Source organism: Neoarius graeffei, chromosome 13, assembly GCF_027579695.1.
Source record: "Neoarius graeffei isolate fNeoGra1 chromosome 13, fNeoGra1.pri, whole genome shotgun sequence".
Lineage (NCBI taxonomy): Eukaryota > Metazoa > Chordata > Actinopteri > Siluriformes > Ariidae > Neoarius > Neoarius graeffei.
Genome location: NC_083581.1, coordinates 37,106,187 through 37,122,949, shown reverse-complemented (window position 1 = coordinate 37,122,949; position 16,763 = coordinate 37,106,187). Strand labels below are relative to the sequence as shown.

Below are 16,763 nucleotides of genomic sequence, written 5' to 3'. Positions count from 1 at the left end.
AGCTTTGTATATAATCCTTAGTGGCGCTACACACCTCTGCAGTGTGGAGAGTGATACTCGTTTTCTAATTTAACGAATGGTGTCCTAGACGTCCATGTAATTGGAACTGACTGATTTTGGGGGAAACCCATGAGCCCATGTTGTGTAACTGGTGAGAAAAATATCTTTTCTTCTCTTCCCCTTTAAAAAAAAAACCCTAGCTATTTCTGTGTCCGAAGAGGCGGCGTCAGCTCAGCCTGGCCACTTCCTGGACTTGCTGGCCAGCTCACAAGGGCGGCGACTGGACGAGCAGCGGGCGAGCATGGGGACGCTGCCGGGATTACTGCTGGATCAGAACAACAGCCAGGATGTGCTGAGCCAGCTCATAGCCAACGCGGACAGCAAGGAGCCGGACGACGACTTCTTCGACATACTCATTAAGTGCCAGGTCAGCCACAGGGGTTCAAACCAACACACACACAGCTGAAGTGTTTCTGCATCTCATGGAGGGTTTAAAATGTAAAAATGCTCATGATAAGCGTTCATTATAAATGAGGGTCTTTTCGTACATTTACTTACGAAACTCAATCACTATAAAGCAGTTGGGTTTCAGAAGGATTATTTGAGTAGAAAGTGTTTAAGGTTTTTTTTTTTCCTGACACTGATGATAAACAGAGATTTTATACACAGTCTTGCTAAATTCCAAACTCTTATCAGTGTTTACTGAAATGAGAAATGTTCTCAGGGTTCCCGACTCGATGACCAGAGGTGTGCTCCTCCGCCTCCCCCGACGCGAGGCCCCACAGTCCCAGATGAAGACTTCTTCAGCCTCATCCTGCGCTCGCAGGCCAAACGCATGGATGAGCAGCGCGTCAATCTGCCCTCCGACCCTGGACCCACACCACTAAACCCTGACTGAGGTCACATCCCAGAACAAGCGTCATAATACATAGACTTAGGAGACTTATGAAATCACTCGGTTCTTCTCAACCAGAAGGAATAGAGCCCCGTTTATCTCCAGCAAAAAAAAAAAACTGGAATCCATAAATCGTCTCAGAGTTGTGGTGTCTGGGTCAGTTCTGTTTTTCATTATATAAACATGAAGGACTGTTCAAGGACAGCTCAGTCTGGCTGCAGGTCAGTTCAGCATCAGCCCCTTTCTACACTGCAGACGGTAAACACAGACGGGACCCGTCAACAGGGTGGTCTGTGTGTTTGACTGTTTTCTACATTGTAGAACAATAGTAAAGACGTCAACACTATGAAATATGGAACAAATATGAAATTATGTGGTAAAAAAAAAAAGTGTTAATAATTTCATATTTTAGATTCTTCAGCGTATCCAGTGTTTACCTTGATGACGCTTTACACACTATTGGCATTATTTTAACCAGCTTCATGAGGGAATCACCTGGAATGCTTTTCAGTTAACAGGTGCCTCATCAAAAGGTAATTAGTGCACTTTCTTGCCACCTTAAAGGGCATATCCTGGACCAGTTTCATTTTTTTTTTTTTATATGAAAGAATGTCCCTTTACACACTCATCCAGAAGGGTAATTTTGCACAAGGCCATCTGTCTACAGCAGAAAAAAAATAAAATAACAAAACGCGTCTGGAAAAATCCCGAGGGAGTCTGGAGCCAGTTTCGTGACATCACCTGCGGATCCGCCAGCAGGCTGAGAGACAAACACAGGAACGCCTAATTTAGAGTATAGTCTCTCTAATTTCTTACCCTGGCAACAGTCACCTTGTGAATTGCCGATTTTCTTGGTCTTTTTCTCGGCTCTGCTTGGTCCTCGGCTTCGAGGGCCTCAGTGGATGCGGCACTTCGCCTTCTGTCAGGGGAGACGAACACGGCTGGCTCCTTTGGTGACGCTGACACAAATTGAGACGGTGTTGCTTTGGGCATTCTGACAGATGGAACTGCGTCTTTTTTCAGATCAGGTTGTTTCTTGAAGCCCATTTCCCCCTGCAAATAGTTCTCAAAGTCGTCGGGCTTTATGAAGTGAGCCCCGCATATGATGCTGTGGTCTGTTGCATGTTGCCAGTTTTTCCAGGTGCCTCGCACAAAGCGCTCCCATTTCTCTCTCATTGTCCGGTCTTTTGGGAAACGATGAGTACTAATCCCATCAAGATTGGTGTTGCTACAGCCTCCTACGATACATCTGTTAACCATTTTAATAATTACGTGATAACGTTGAAGAAATTTGCAGAAAACCACCAGGTCGTTTCCTCATAAACAAACCAGCGCTGACGTAGGATTCAGAGGGAGGCGTCCCGCACGCGACGTCACGAAAATCAATGTTTGCCGAGAAATCCTAACGCCAAGTTTTTTCAGAGGCGGACCAATTCGCCTCAAATGGCTTGATTTCAACTGAATTTTTCTGGTATTGCGCAAGGTAAAAAAATTGCACAAAATGTGACAGATATTTGACCAAAGTTTAATATAAAATAAGAGAATTATTAATTAGGAGATCTTGCTCCTGAATTTACCCAAGATGTGCCCTTTAATGCATTTGAGATCAAACAGTAAACATAGTAGCCCTATTCCACAACTGTAGTAATTCATATGTCAAGAACCGCTTGACTAAGTAAAGAGAAACGACAGCCATCATTACTTTGGGTCTTTTAATTAATAAAAATAAAGAAATTCAGGGTGTCCAAGGTTTTTTTTTTAGGTAGTTTTAGCTTTAATTTCACGTCCTGCATCAGCGGGAAATATTCTCCAAGTTTTGTTCAGGATCAGAACGAAGCATCGTCTCGTCCTCAGCGTTCCATTATACACTGATTATGTTTATAATTGGGTCTCCCAGTGGGTTCCTGGCTGTTCCAAACTGATTGGCAGAAGGGAAATGACATACTATACTAAGTAACTTTAAAAACGCACAATGGAATTCAACACGATATCACTTTAGATCCATGCATCTATTTGAAATTTATGATATTGTATGTAATGCACACATCTTGAAACATCGATAAAGGACATTTATTGTCAAACTCAAGAATTAATTCACAATAAAAAAATTCAAAGTGACAGTTGGTCCATGTTCACGAAATTACAGGTTCACTATCGTGTATGACCTCCGTTTGCTTGCAACAAGGCGTTCACTCTTCGTGGTATAGACCTTATCAGACCATTGATCTGCCTCTGTGGGATCGCCTGCCATGCTTCCTGAAGTGCTGTACGCAGCTGTGCTAGGGTGGTAGGCTGTGGAACTCTCTGGCGTACACGACGGCCTAACGTGTCCCAGACGTGCTCGATGGGGTTCATGTCTGGTGAATATGCTGGCCAGTCAAGCACATCAATGTTCTCTGTGTCCAGGTAATCACGAGAGACACGTGCCACGTGGGGGCGGGCGTTGTCATGCATAAATGTCACGTGTCTATTCTGGCGGATGTACGGAGTGACATGATTTCTGAGGATTTCGTTGATGTAACGTCGTGCAGTGAGGTTTCCTTCAAGGATGACCAAGTCAGATCGCCATCCATATGCTATGGCACCCCAAACCATAACGGAACCTCCTCCAAACTGGTCATACTGACGTACACAGGCAGCAACATAACGTTCACCTCAAATTCAGCAAGTTTTATCAATGTGCGTTTTTAAAGTTACTTAATGTAGTTTTTAAAAACCATACTAATTATTTTTTTTTATTATTATGAAATACAAGTCTGTATAAAGCTTAATATTCTTGGAGGTTGTTGAATTGTTTTAGAAACAAACAGGTACTTGAAAAGACGTTTTTGTCTTTATAAACTTTGGTTAGAAATTAATTGATATGTGTAGTTGCTTGTCTGTTTTTACATCAGTGACCTTGATAATAAAAACTGAACTCTAATCAAGACTTTTCGGTCCAAAACAGTGTACTTTTTTTTATTGGTGGAGCTGTTGCGCACACAAAAAAAAGAAAAAAAAAATCCAAAATAATTCATTCAACAGCAAACAACCCCCCCCCCAATACTGTGCACGTCTTTGACAGGTTGACATTTTCTGTGCTGTAAAATTTTTACTATAATATATTGTACTTATAAAGACCTGGATGAGCTAAAGGCAGTGTGTCGAGGGCAGGGGGACTGTATTACTACACTGCATGTTCCAAAAAAAAAAAAAAGTATTACAATCATTAACAAAAATTTTATTACACTGATACCAGCCATAAGGGTGTCTTCACATAAAATGTCAAGCAATTCACAAAACACCCCTGGATTGAAGCTCTGTAAGAGTGCTTTAGTCATCAGAGGCGGCTTTGAGTTGGATTAAATCAATTATATGAACAAAACTATACAAAAGTGCAGTATTCATACGTGTGTGTATACGATATTCAGGACAAAAACAAGAATTAACAAGAATTTAAAAAAAAAAAAGCTGAAAAGTTGCATAGTTATGAAATGTGGTCAAAATGGGATGTGATTAAGCAAATGTTGATAAATAAGGAAATGATGTGCAGGAAGAGAAGGTGGTCTTGGGGGGCGGAGCAGGAAGTAGGATGAGCACTAAATGCTGTAAAAGGGAGGTAAAGGTGTGCGTCATTCTCCATTTTCTCTGGTTCTCATCTAACCACTCAAGTGTGACTCAAAGGCCAGTATCAATTTTGGAAAAGCAGCCTGTGTGTGTCTATGTAAATTTCTTGATGAAGCACAGTTTCAGGTATGCGATGGTCAGGAATATGATGGTCATGCAGCCCAGAGCCACGATATTCTGCCACATGCCCCAGGTGGAGTAATCGATGCCCTGCTCCATCAGGAACTCCTCTCCAGTCGTACAACTGGAACAAGTGGTGCATTAACATTAGAATGTTAACTATACAGATATTAATAATGCACTATTTAAACACACGTTATTTACCAGCTGGGCGGTCTGTATGGTGAAATACCGTGACCGAGGTCTTGAAAGTACTGAGCGAGGCCCTCTGGGCTGAGGTCAGTGTTCAAGGCCGAGGTCACGGCATTTCACCATACGGACCGACCTTAAGCTGGTAAATAATATTTTTTTTTTTCTTTACCAAATCCTAACAGAAAACGAGAGCGCCCGAAAGGGAAAACCGAGCCGAGCCGCCATTTTGAATCCTCATTCACGGCTGTAATGCAAATTGCTTCCTCCTCGGTATACAAGTGCACTTCCATGGCAGGAAAAAAACTACAGTTTGCTGCCTATGTAGTCCCCTATTTATACAAATAGGAGTCATTCAGGATTCAGCCATGTTTTTGCTCGGCATTAGCAAGTTACAGGTTTTAGCTTTCTCTTGAAAAATGTTTTCTTTTATTTCTTCTTCCTCAGGGTAGTAAAACTCTTTCGCTGTGAACACTGTCGTTATCGCCATCCATGCTGTAAAATTAATGCTATTCTCTTGAGAAATGCGAAAATAAATTTGACAAAAATTGCTACCGTGAACGAGCGAGTCGCCAAAGGTCCGTACTGTAGGATACGGACCCGCTCGCCAGCCAATCAGAGCGCAGGATTTGATGGAAACTGGACCGCGAAAAAAAATAAAATCTCATACATTTTATACTAAAATGCTCTTGTTTGGTTCTGCTTCATGAGCTCTCATGCGACAAATTTAACGGCATTTATTGAAATGAACCAAAAAGCATCAACACCCACAAACTTCATCTGGATTAAAATACATTAACTGAGGGTATGAGGACTTAAAATGTACTCTGGTGTATACGACCTGGGAAATCTTTATATTTGACGGTGGTTTGCTCTACCTGAGGAAAGATCTGGCTACACTGGCTGATATAAACATGGCCGATTTGCAGTCCGGTATTTCCTCTCTCGTTTGTGTGTTCTGTTACAGCAACTGTGTTTCTGTCGGGTTTTAGGGCCAGAGTTTGAAACATAAAAATACAAGATTGGGAGAATAAAGTTGTAATTTCACTGCATAAAGTGTTAATTTGTCATAGAATTAGGACTTTAATCTCAAAAACTACAACTTCATTCTAGAAATATTCAAAACTTTTTCCCTAAAAATATCAATATTTGAGAATAAAGTCTGAAGATTTTTTTTCCCCTAGATATATTATGACTTTATTCCCGAAATCCTTCGTAATACCAGATACTGCAACTTTCTCGACACGTTAGGAATTTTTGCAAAATCCTGCAATTATTTCTCAAAAATATTATGACTGGTCCTGATACATTGTGACTCTGATATATTTCAGTGTCTTTCTTGTAATATCAGACTTGCATTTATTCTCGAAATATGACTATGACCTCAATCTTTATTTTAATTTTTTATAACCAGTAGCCCTAAAACAGTCATACTACACTCCATTTAATGTCTCTGTAATAAATGATTTAAAGTGCCATTCCACCACTGGATGTATTCTTTGGCATAAAATACAATACATTTTGACAACATATATAAATGGTATCACTAGATAGAGAAATCTTTTAGCTTCAAAATGATATATCAAACATAATTTTTTGACAACGACAAGTATATTAATTTTGCGACCAAAGTCACCTACCCTTTTAATTTCCGCGCGTGATGTCATCGGCAGGTTCCCCTTCTTGTGTACCGTGTGACGTGGCACAGATTATCAGCAATGGCGGATAGAACGCGATAAAAATAATACCAATAAATCTAGCTAACTGAAAGATTAACTCAATTTTTCGCAATTTTTTTGGCCCCCATATACGAGGAGAAATGACTCTCTCACTTTGGGGGTTTCCTGGTCTAAAAATAGACCGACACGTGGTACACAAGAAGGGGAACCTGCCGATGACATCACGTTTCACTACCGCACGGAAATTAAAAGGGTAGGTGACTCATCTCATCTCATTATCTGTAGCCGCTTTATTCTGTTCTACAGGGTCGCAGGCGAGCTGGAGCCTATCCCAGCTGACTACGGGCGAAAGGCGGGGTACACCCTGGACAAGTCGCCAGGTCATCACAGGGCTGACACATAGACACAGACAGCCATTCACACTCACATTCACACCTACGGTCAATTTAGAGTCACCAGTTAACCTAACCTGCATGTCTTTGGACTGTGGGGGAAACCGGAGCACCCAGAGGAAACCCACGCGGACACGGGAAGAACATGCAAACTCCGCACAGAAAGGCCCTCGCCGGCCATGGGGCTCGAACCCGGACCTTCTTGCTGTGAGGCGACAGCGCTAACCACTACACCACCGTGCCGCCCTGGGTAGGTGACTTTGGTCGCAAAATTAATATACTTGTCGTTGTCAAAAAATTATGTTTGATATATAATTTTGAAGCTAAAAGATTTCTCTGTCTAGTCATGTTGTCATAAAATATATTGTATTTTATGCCAAAGAATACATCCAATGGTGGAATGGCACTTTAAGCACATCTCAGGTCGTGGTTTTACTCAGTAGAACACTACACTCAAAATGGCACGTTCACACCGTCTTTAACCTGAAAAAAATTATTCACGTATGAATCGAGTAACACCGCTTACAGGCCTCCATGAGGGAGAGACTAAAGGAAACCTTTTTTCTTTGCATTGTTTATTGCAAATTTCAAAAAAGTTGCATCCTTACTTCATTTTCAGATAACTTGTACGCCCGTCCTTGGCCATTAGCACTTTGTAACCATCTTTTTCTGCTTTTGGATGCTCGATTATACACTTTTAAGGTTTTCATATCGGACTCATCCTCATTAGCACTTAAGGTTAGATTAGACACGTGATTACATTTCATTTATCAAATTTTAGGTCAGTATTTTAGTGATCACTTACTTAGGGATGCCAGGAATCGGAATCAAAGGAGGTTCACAGAATTCCAGCCCAAAAAACTCATTCACCAGGAGACCCTGAACACATCATCATATAGTTAAAAATACATTCTGGTCAAAAACAATGAAAAGTAAAACATCCCTAATGATCTCTTCAGGAGTCAGTCATATTTATAGCAAGATTTCCTGCTTGAAAACTGGAGGGAAATCCTGAAACCCTCCCTGATTATGCTTTTTGATATTTTAGAACACACTGCGTTCTTTCAGGACAATGGGTGCGTGGTTGTGAACTTACACTAAGGCCATAGCGGGGAATGCTGAAGTATTTTATCCAGTTCAGCCAGGCAGCAATGCTCGGCAGATTCACCAACAATCCTGAGAAAATCTAAATGTGAAAAAAATATATATCACATTACTACTTCTACTGACTCTTGGTTTATGTGCAGGAGAGATGAGGGAGGAGTGCGACACAAGTATGACGTGAGTGTATGTAATGTGCATTCTTACCATCATGAACACGAAGGTGATGGTCATGTAGATGTTGGCAACGGCCACCACGTTCTGGTCAGCAGAGATGGCCATCACCATGGATGTCGCCGTGTATGCGGTCATGGCGACGGTCAACATGAAGAAGAAAAATGGCCCAACAGCCCCTTTGAACCCTGGAGATTGGGGCAAAACAATTCCCAAAGCTGAGCGAGTTATTCTTTTATTCCACTAGGAGGCAAAATGGAGCAATAAACTCCAGGCCAGGAACTCCGCGACTCAAAATGTGCAAACGATACACAATTCTTCATTACGAAGCTAAAAAGCACTAACAGTTAATTTAGGAGCGAACACCAACATGATCGCATTACATCACCACAAATGTTTACCTAACTTTCGCTAACTTGCTAGTGAACTAGTTCTGATGCTGCCAAATGTTTCTATTCGATAATTAAGTCAGGATTTTATGTGGAACACTACTCTCAGCCAAAAAAGTAGTGATGTCATGTGGTCAAATGTCCATTAAAAACCCCAGTAATTTCATGTTTTTGCTTCCGTTTGAAATTAAATTCTCACCAAATTCTCTCTTTTTTTTTAATGCTTTACAGTAAGTTATATATTAAAAAAAAAATCATTTAAGCCAATTCATCATCAATTACTTCACATGAAGGACAGACTACTAAAATATTTTTATTTGTAGCCCTTAAAGGAGAACTGAAGGCAAATCTTTTATCATCAAAATTCTATTTCTCATTTTATTAAATATCGGAATGCATTTTTGATCGCTATTGTGTCACTGCTATAGCAAGTTATGAGTGTGTGAAATATGCTCTGTAATATATCAGTCCGTATGTCAAAGCGATGGCCGTAAACGAGATTCGTTGAGACCGGTGCGAGACATCGTAGGACGGAAGTAAAACGTACAGCGGAAATCAAAGTGACCAATATCTGCCAACGTTGTCAAAAGACGCACGCGCGCGCCCTCTTTCGAACGCTAATGTGATCAAGCTGGAAGTTTTGTGCAATACTTCGTCTGGAAAACAGTTTTCAAAATGGCGTCACAGACACCTGGCTGACACTTCACGTTTCGAAGTCTCGCACAAGTCTCGTGAAGACCGCACGGATAAGCGACGCCTGCCGTGGACCAAACGAACTAAATTCAACACGGCTAAAAACCGAATAGGCCGATAAGTAGAATATTTAATTGCAATTAGTTGCCAATACGAGTCACGATATAAGGTTACTAAACCCGAAAACGTAATTGAATAACACGTTAATGAAGAAATAAAGCCAGTTTAAAAATGACTTCAGTTCTCCTTTAAAGGAATCCGCCACCCCCAAGTGAAATTGAGTCAGTCCCTGCAGTCCCTAGAGTTGGATGAGTGAGCCAAAGCGTTTTGTAGCCGACCCAGCCATTGTCCTGATCTGGAAACGTCCCGGTTAGCTTTAGCTTAGCGTAGTCGCTGTAATCCGGCGTGTCCAGCTAGCATTGTCGTTGCAAAAGTGAATCAAATAACTCGATCTTTTATAATTATTTCTCATGACCTGTACATTCACATCGAGTACACATATCAATGCAAATTAACACGAAGGGATTTACTCGACCAATTTATATCTGGAACTATTTTCGGCCACAGCACAGGCAAAGCACCGCTGCAGGCGCAAAGACACCACGCAGCACCACAACTTCCGTCAATACACCAGTGTCACCAGGGAAACCAGGGTTTTCAGGTGCTGCGTGGTGTCTTTGCGCCTGCAGCGGTGCTTTGCCTGTGCTGTGGCCGAAAATAGTTCCAGATATAAATTGGTCGAGTAAATCCCTTCGTGTTAATTTGCATTGATATGTGTACTCGATGTGAATGTACAGGTCATGAGAAATAATTATAAAAGATCGAGTTATTTGATTCACTTTTGCAATGACAATGCTAGCTGGACACGCCGGATTACAGCGACTACGCTAAGCTAAAGCTAACCGGGACGTTTCCAGATCAGGACAATGGCTGGGTCGGCTACAAAACGCTTTGGCTCACTCATCCAACTCTAGGGACTGCAGGGACTGACTCAATTTCACTTGGGGGTGGCGGATTCCTTTAAAGGAAAATGTGTAAGAATTTGGCCACGTGGCAAATTCATACTCCAGATTCCAAGCACAAAGGGGGCAGTACATCACCAGAAAGTTGGGGTGTCCACCCCCATCATAAGGAAATGCACAGTCCCTCCTCCCCCTTCCCTACAAACGCATCATAGACTCATCACTCACTGAATACAGCGTAAAACTACTTTTCATTCGATTCACTACTGGGTTCATACAAATCTAACTTTTGAGTCTTAGAGCCGGTCGAACTAACACCGCTATGCTATAATCTTCATGCGGGTTTCCAACGTATAGTTTACGTTATAGCTTTCTTAGCCTAGTTTTTAGCAAGAAAACATTCACAGCAACTCATACAGCAGTGGAGCTGGAGACATCTCTGCGTCGCGACACCTCTTTTAAAAATGCGACGGATTAAACGCACTAACTCCGACTCAATAAAGTAACCACATGGCCGAATGTTTTCGAATGATCTATTTGGTTTAATAATTGGGCCAAAAAGAGAGAATGTGCTCTCGCAGTTGCTGGCTTGTGAATTAGCAGATCTTCCACACTGCCAAGACTCATACAAACTGTGGTCCAAAAACGCAATTAAAATGTCTGGGTGTGTGTGTGGAGGCTCTGTAACCCAGTCTTTCACTGTTTCAGGATTCAGTTTCTCCTGTTCGGGTCCCTTTTCTTTCTCTTTCCCCTATTCTAAAAATACAACACACTGACGCACAAAATGGAAACCGCAAATCCACATTTCGGTGCTTGGATTTCAGTAGTTCCTGTGAATTCCAGCGACCCATTCGTTTCTCTTTTATTTAGTTTTCAGCAGTCTGAACTCCGAGGTTAACGTGTATGTAGCTGCCAGTGATGCACGATGTCTTCTCCTCTCATTTTGGCCTGAGGGTAGACTGGGTGCTACACTGACTCACTACTGCCTCTAGAGGTACAAAGTGGTATTATGAGACGGATGGTACGTCCTGTTTCGGGGCTAGCTGGTTAGCTTCAGTAGATATCGCTACAATACAATACAATACAGAGACGTCTTTGACGTAACGTCAGGGCTGCTATTTCGTCACACTGTTGATAATTTTAGTTAATTTTTTGAATGTTTTAAATGAAAGTTCTTACACAAAGCACCTTTAAAAAATTTTTTTTCCATCTTGGTTTATGAGAATATCTGAGTTTTGACCTTGTGGGAACATTTGGCTGGTCCTCACAGGGAAAGCTGATTATTTTTTTTTTTTTAAAAACATATACAGGGCGGCACGGTGGTGTAGTGGTTAGCGCTGTCGCCTCACAGCAAGAAGGTCCTGGGTTCGAGCCCCGGGGCCGGCGAGGGCCTTTCTGTGTGGAGTTTGCATGTTCTCCCCGTGTCCGCGTGGGTTTCCTCCGGGTGCTCCGGTTTCCCCCACAGTCCAAAGACATGCAGGTTAGGTTAACTGGTGACTCTAAATTGACCGTAGGTGTGAATGTGAGTGTGAATGGTTGTCTGTGTCTATGTGTCAGCCCTGTGATGACCTGGCGACTTGTCCAGGGTGTACCCCGCCTTTCGCCCGTAGTCAGCTGGGATAGGCTCCAGCTTGCCTGCGACCCTGTAGAAGGATAAAGCGGCTAGAGATAATGAGATGAGATGAACATATACACAAACTTTAAAAAAATAAATAAATAAAAGAGCCTAAATGTTCTTTTAGTTACCAAGGTTGAGGTTAAATTTAAGTGTAGAATTGAAATAATTAGCTGCAATAATAAATGGCTGCAATAAAAAAAAAGTGTCAATGGAAGCATAGTAAGTTTTGTGTGCGTGTTACCGATCAGCCAGTAGGCCACCACGCTGAAGATGATGGCTGGAAAGGTGCGCAGTGTGAGAATATCCGAGAGCAGCTTACACAGGAAGTACACAGACACTCTGTAATAACCGCTAACATACTCGTGTCTGTACAAGAAGTGAGAAAGGAAAAGTAGTTTTAGTACTAATGTACTGAAATATATACAACTTCCTTCTTACTTCAAATGTAGTGGCTCAGTTAGGACATGTCTGATGGCTGAAGCTTGCTTTAAGGTTGTTACTAGCTAAGAAGCTAACGCACGGGAAGCTTATAGCTACCAGTTTCGCATCATGTCTAATTCAGCACACATGTGCTAAGGCTCACTATCGATCTAATGACCACCAGCACAGACACTTATCCACAGAGCTACTTGTACTGATTCTATATTTCGAATACATTTTTCTTTCATAAAAAAAAAAAGTGTTCTCCTTTTCTCCACTCACAGGAAGAGCTTGCGTTCTGTAATGAAGAGTTCAGCGGAAGACAGCGAGCCAAAACACTGGTTGGTGGTTATGAAGAACAAGGCACCCATCCTGTAATCCGAGAATGCAGTTAATACCCACAACACACACACAGAACAGTAAACAGTCACATCATACACACTGTACTTTGAGGAAAGAAACAAAAAATTAAACGGTCAAAAAGGTTCCTGATAAGTACGGTGCTAAAATCATGCTGGAAGAGAATCTGTTACCTCTCAGATGTGTAGTACTTTAAAAAATAATTAAAAAAAAAAAAAATCACACTCAAATTATCATTACCTTTTTTAAATAAATTATTTAAAAACAATTATGCGAGATTTGACACTTCATTGTAGACCCATCCAGGGCCGTAGCCAGCATTTTAAAATCACCGAAGTCCGTGATGCGCACACAAAGCGCGCACCAAAAAATTTGCCATATTTAAATGAGAGGGGTGAATTACACGTCACACAAGAGCTCTATTCCTGAAATTACTTTTAATGGTGTTCAAACTGAATATCATCAGTTTTGAAAATAAAAAAATCATGTATGTGGCAAGAGTAAGAATAATTTAAGCTTGTTTAGTGGTTTGATCTGGCCCAAGCAATGAGGACAAAACTGCGCTGCTTCGAAAATGTAAATTTAACAGCTTGATGAAAGTGCGCTGATGGTTACCATGAAAGAAACGTGTCTCCTGCACTGCGTTCCTCCCCCGAGCCACGCGCTCATTCGTTTTTGTGTTCTTGGTCTCAGAGCCGCGCGCACGAAACAGAAGACAGAATCAACATTGAACATAATTAACAATGCACTTTTTACGGAGACGTTTTAATGTTATTCTTTATTTTTTATCCAGTTGAATATTTAGCGTACAAATGTATTTTCAGCTCTTAAAAATGACCAAGGTACGGACCTCGGTGGCCTCATAGCTGGCTACGGCCATGGACCCATCTGATCTTTTCTTTGTTCGCCCTTCCTCTTCGTTTTTGACAATTTTCAGCCAAAATATTTCCAGGACAACGTTAAGAAATATAAAAATGTATACCTGCATAGTGTTTACCAAGTTAGCCAAATACACTATTTGGATTTTATTTCACAACGGCAAAAATCTAAAATGTTCTCCAGTTCCCCTGACAGAAAGAAAGAGTACATGGGCACATCTTCCAAACGCAAACAACTACGATTAAAGGAGAAAGGGGGGCGGGGCTTTGCAGGGTGCTACTTAATAATGGAGACTTTAAAAGACCTGTCAATCATCCCAGCTTCATTTGCTCTTTTTAATGGGGGAAGGTGGTGCAACAAGGAATGACTCGTACAATAAATAAATAAATGGAATTCAGACAAGTCTGAATTCTCGATATTTCTACTTATTATATCGCAGGGCTGTACAGACACTGAAAACATGAGCAATACTGCACCGAGGGGCAGCACGGTGGTGTAGTGGTTAGCGCTGTCGCCTCACAGCAAGAAGGTCCGGGTTCGAGCCCCGTGGCCGGCGAGGGCCTTTCTGTGCGGAGTTTGCATGTTCTCCCCGTGTCCGCGTGGGTTTCCTCCGGGTGCTCCGGTTTCCCCCACAGTCCAAAGACATGCAGGTTAGGTTAACTGGTGACTCTAAATTGACCGTAGGTGTGAATGTGAGTGTGAATGGTTGTGTGTCTGTATGTGTCAGCCCTGCGATGATCTGGCGACTTGTCCAGGGTGTACCCCGCCTTTCGCCCATAGTCAGCTGGGATAGGCTCCAGTACAGGACCCTGCACAGGATAAGCGGCTACAGATAATGGATGGATAGATGGATGGATGGATGGATACTGCACAGAGTTCAAAAGTAAAGGATTCAGTCCATGTTGGACTTTCCTCAGTGCAAAAAAAGCAATGCATGATGGGTCACCTGATATATATAGGGTACTCTAGAGATGCATCTAAATCAGTGAGCTGGGGTTTGATTGAACACCCATGAAGCCAACTGCTTCATGACAGATCAGGTCATTACAAAAACAAACATTCGGATAATATAAAAGCATCAAACACATTAATATACACAGATTAATATACATACATATGCTTTTTACACTGGAAATGAGACACACCAGTATAAAAAACACTGATTTATAGAAAGATTGTTTTATCCAATTCCTTGTTTGAGCCACTAGCAGGCAGCATTTTAACGGAGATGCATCTGCATTCACACTGGAGAGAAATTAACTCCATATTTCCACCACAGCATGGTGCATTTTTGAGCGTTTATTTGTAGCGATGTTAAAATGTAAAATGCATAAAAAGTTGGCAGGTCGGCAAGTCAAGCACTGGACCTATTCTTACAAGTACGTATTATATATACACACACTGTACAGTACCAGTCAAAAGTTTGTACACCCCCTACTCATTCATCGGTTTTTCCTGTATTGTGATTATTTTCTACATTTGTCGAATACTGAAGACGTCAAAACTATGAAATAACATATCTTAACCAGCTTCATGAGGCTGTCACCTGGAATGCTTTTCAATTAACAGGTGCCTCGTCAAAAGTTAATTAGTGCAATTTCTTACCTTCTTAATGAGTTTGAGATCAAACAGTAAATCGTAAATAGCCCTATTCCACAACTGTAGTAATCCATGTTATGTCAAGAAACCGCTCAACTAAGTAAAGAGAAACGACATCCATCATTACTTTAAGACATGAAGTGTATTTTAATTAATAGCAAACACTGAATTAGAAGGTGTGTCCAAACTTGAGACAGGTACTGTACACATGTCTCTGTTTCATGTTACTCACCTGTTCTGGATTCCACTTTTATTGCTGGATACGTTGAAAAAGATGGCACCAACAACCAGAGCCAAAAAAACTGTCACACCGATCTGGGAAGAGATTCAGATCATCTCATGTATAATATAACCAGAGCTACTGTTACCAAGGCAAAGTTGGTTAATGTCCAAGAACAACATTCTTTTAATTCCTCACATTATTTTTTTTATTTCTTCAAAAAGGACGTCATACTTTTTTTTTTAAATCTGTTACATCATACTGTTTTTTAAATCTGTTTATAGTTACAAAAAAACCCACCAACCACACATTATAGTTACATTTAATGTATGTAAGAAGTTATCACTTATGTTAGAGCAACTGTAAAGTCATTCCCTCACCACCTTCTCTGCATTTTTTTTTTCCATAAGACAAACCACCACGCAGCTTGTCATGTTACTAAGAAATCACAATCCTGAAGACTTTTCCAAGATGGAAAACTGTTACAAAGCACCGACACTGGAGACTCCTTTCATAAAACAGAAAACTTAAAAACCATATCAACAATTAGGCCACTCGTTTTTGATATTTCGGCTCTTGAACCCGCTGAAGGTAGCAATTTACCTCTGATCAAAGAGTTCCCATATTAACTGTACATGTCGTTAGGTTCGCATGCTCCCACAGAACTGTGATATCAAATTTTATGACATTAGGACCAATTTCCGTTAACGGCTGAAGTTCATTTCCTGCGAGGAATCTCATATGCATAGTAGCTACTGGAAATCCCCATGAAGTTCACATGGTCTTTCCATGCATACAGTAATAGCAAATAGAAGTGTGAACAACGACAAAAGCTTTCACATCATAAAAGGAAGCGAGACGTTAGCGAACCTTGTATCACGAGAAAAATGTATTCGTTTTTTTAAAAACAGTTGTCCACTTTTGTAACCATGCCATTTTTAAATGAATAAAATGGAGTTTTGAGACATTGAATGATATGTTTTCCAGATGTCCTCTCTATTGTGGTTATTTAATGTTCTTATGTGTATTCATACCATTTGCTCTTAGTAAATGTTTTAAAAACATGTTTTTTTCGGACCTATATTGAGTTCCATTAAATCACTTTTTATACCGTTGATGCATGGTGTCCACTGCAGTGGACAGATAAGTAACTCCTTCAAAATAAAACATATTGGGGGGGGGAAAAAAATTATTGGCATGATTTTTCACTTGTTTAAAAGTAAAAACAAACATTTTTTAAAAATACTACTTTGTGATTGAATAATTCATGCATGAAAGGGATAGATCTGTTAAAATATGTCGACGCGTCATGGGGAAAATAGTGCCGAACTCTGAACAAGCAGACATTTCACACATCGGCTCAGAAGAACTTGATTGTCCAACAAGAGTATTCATAAAGGATTTTTTGATAAAATATTTTGAGGTGGAGTTAAAAGAGGAGCTTATTGAGTCTGAGCAGCCGAAAGA

General features: G+C 41.0%; 2 protein-coding genes across 6 annotated transcripts in view; one reads left to right on the top strand and one right to left on the bottom strand.

The window, feature by feature from the left end:
- gpsm2l (G protein signaling modulator 2, like) overlaps positions 1-3,839 on the top strand; it is a 72,040-nt gene extending 68,201 nt beyond the window's left edge. For all 4 annotated transcript variants that reach the window (XM_060937670.1, XM_060937671.1, XM_060937669.1 and 1 more), the window contains 2 exons: positions 201-427; positions 725-3,839. In XM_060937670.1, coding sequence (XP_060793653.1) covers positions 201-427; positions 725-898 — 401 coding nt within the window. In that variant the 3' untranslated portion in view covers positions 899-3,839. The remainder of the gene's footprint in view (positions 1-200; positions 428-724) is intronic.
- The window catches only part of abcg2a (ATP-binding cassette, sub-family G (WHITE), member 2a), a 42,495-nt gene continuing 29,501 nt past the window's right edge, over positions 3,770-16,763 (bottom strand). The window contains exons 11-17 of one of the 2 annotated variants that reach the window (XM_060937672.1): positions 15,309-15,391; positions 12,521-12,610; positions 12,060-12,184; positions 8,190-8,344; positions 7,978-8,067; positions 7,687-7,760; positions 3,770-4,745 (exon numbers count right to left, since the gene is read on the bottom strand). In XM_060937672.1, coding sequence (XP_060793655.1) covers positions 4,595-4,745; positions 7,687-7,760; positions 7,978-8,067; positions 8,190-8,344; positions 12,060-12,184; positions 12,521-12,610; positions 15,309-15,391 — 768 coding nt within the window. In that variant the 3' untranslated portion in view covers positions 3,770-4,594. The remainder of the gene's footprint in view (positions 4,746-7,686; positions 7,761-7,977; positions 8,068-8,189; positions 8,345-12,059; positions 12,185-12,520; positions 12,611-15,308; positions 15,392-16,763) is intronic. The other variant, XM_060937673.1, reaches the window with a different exon arrangement.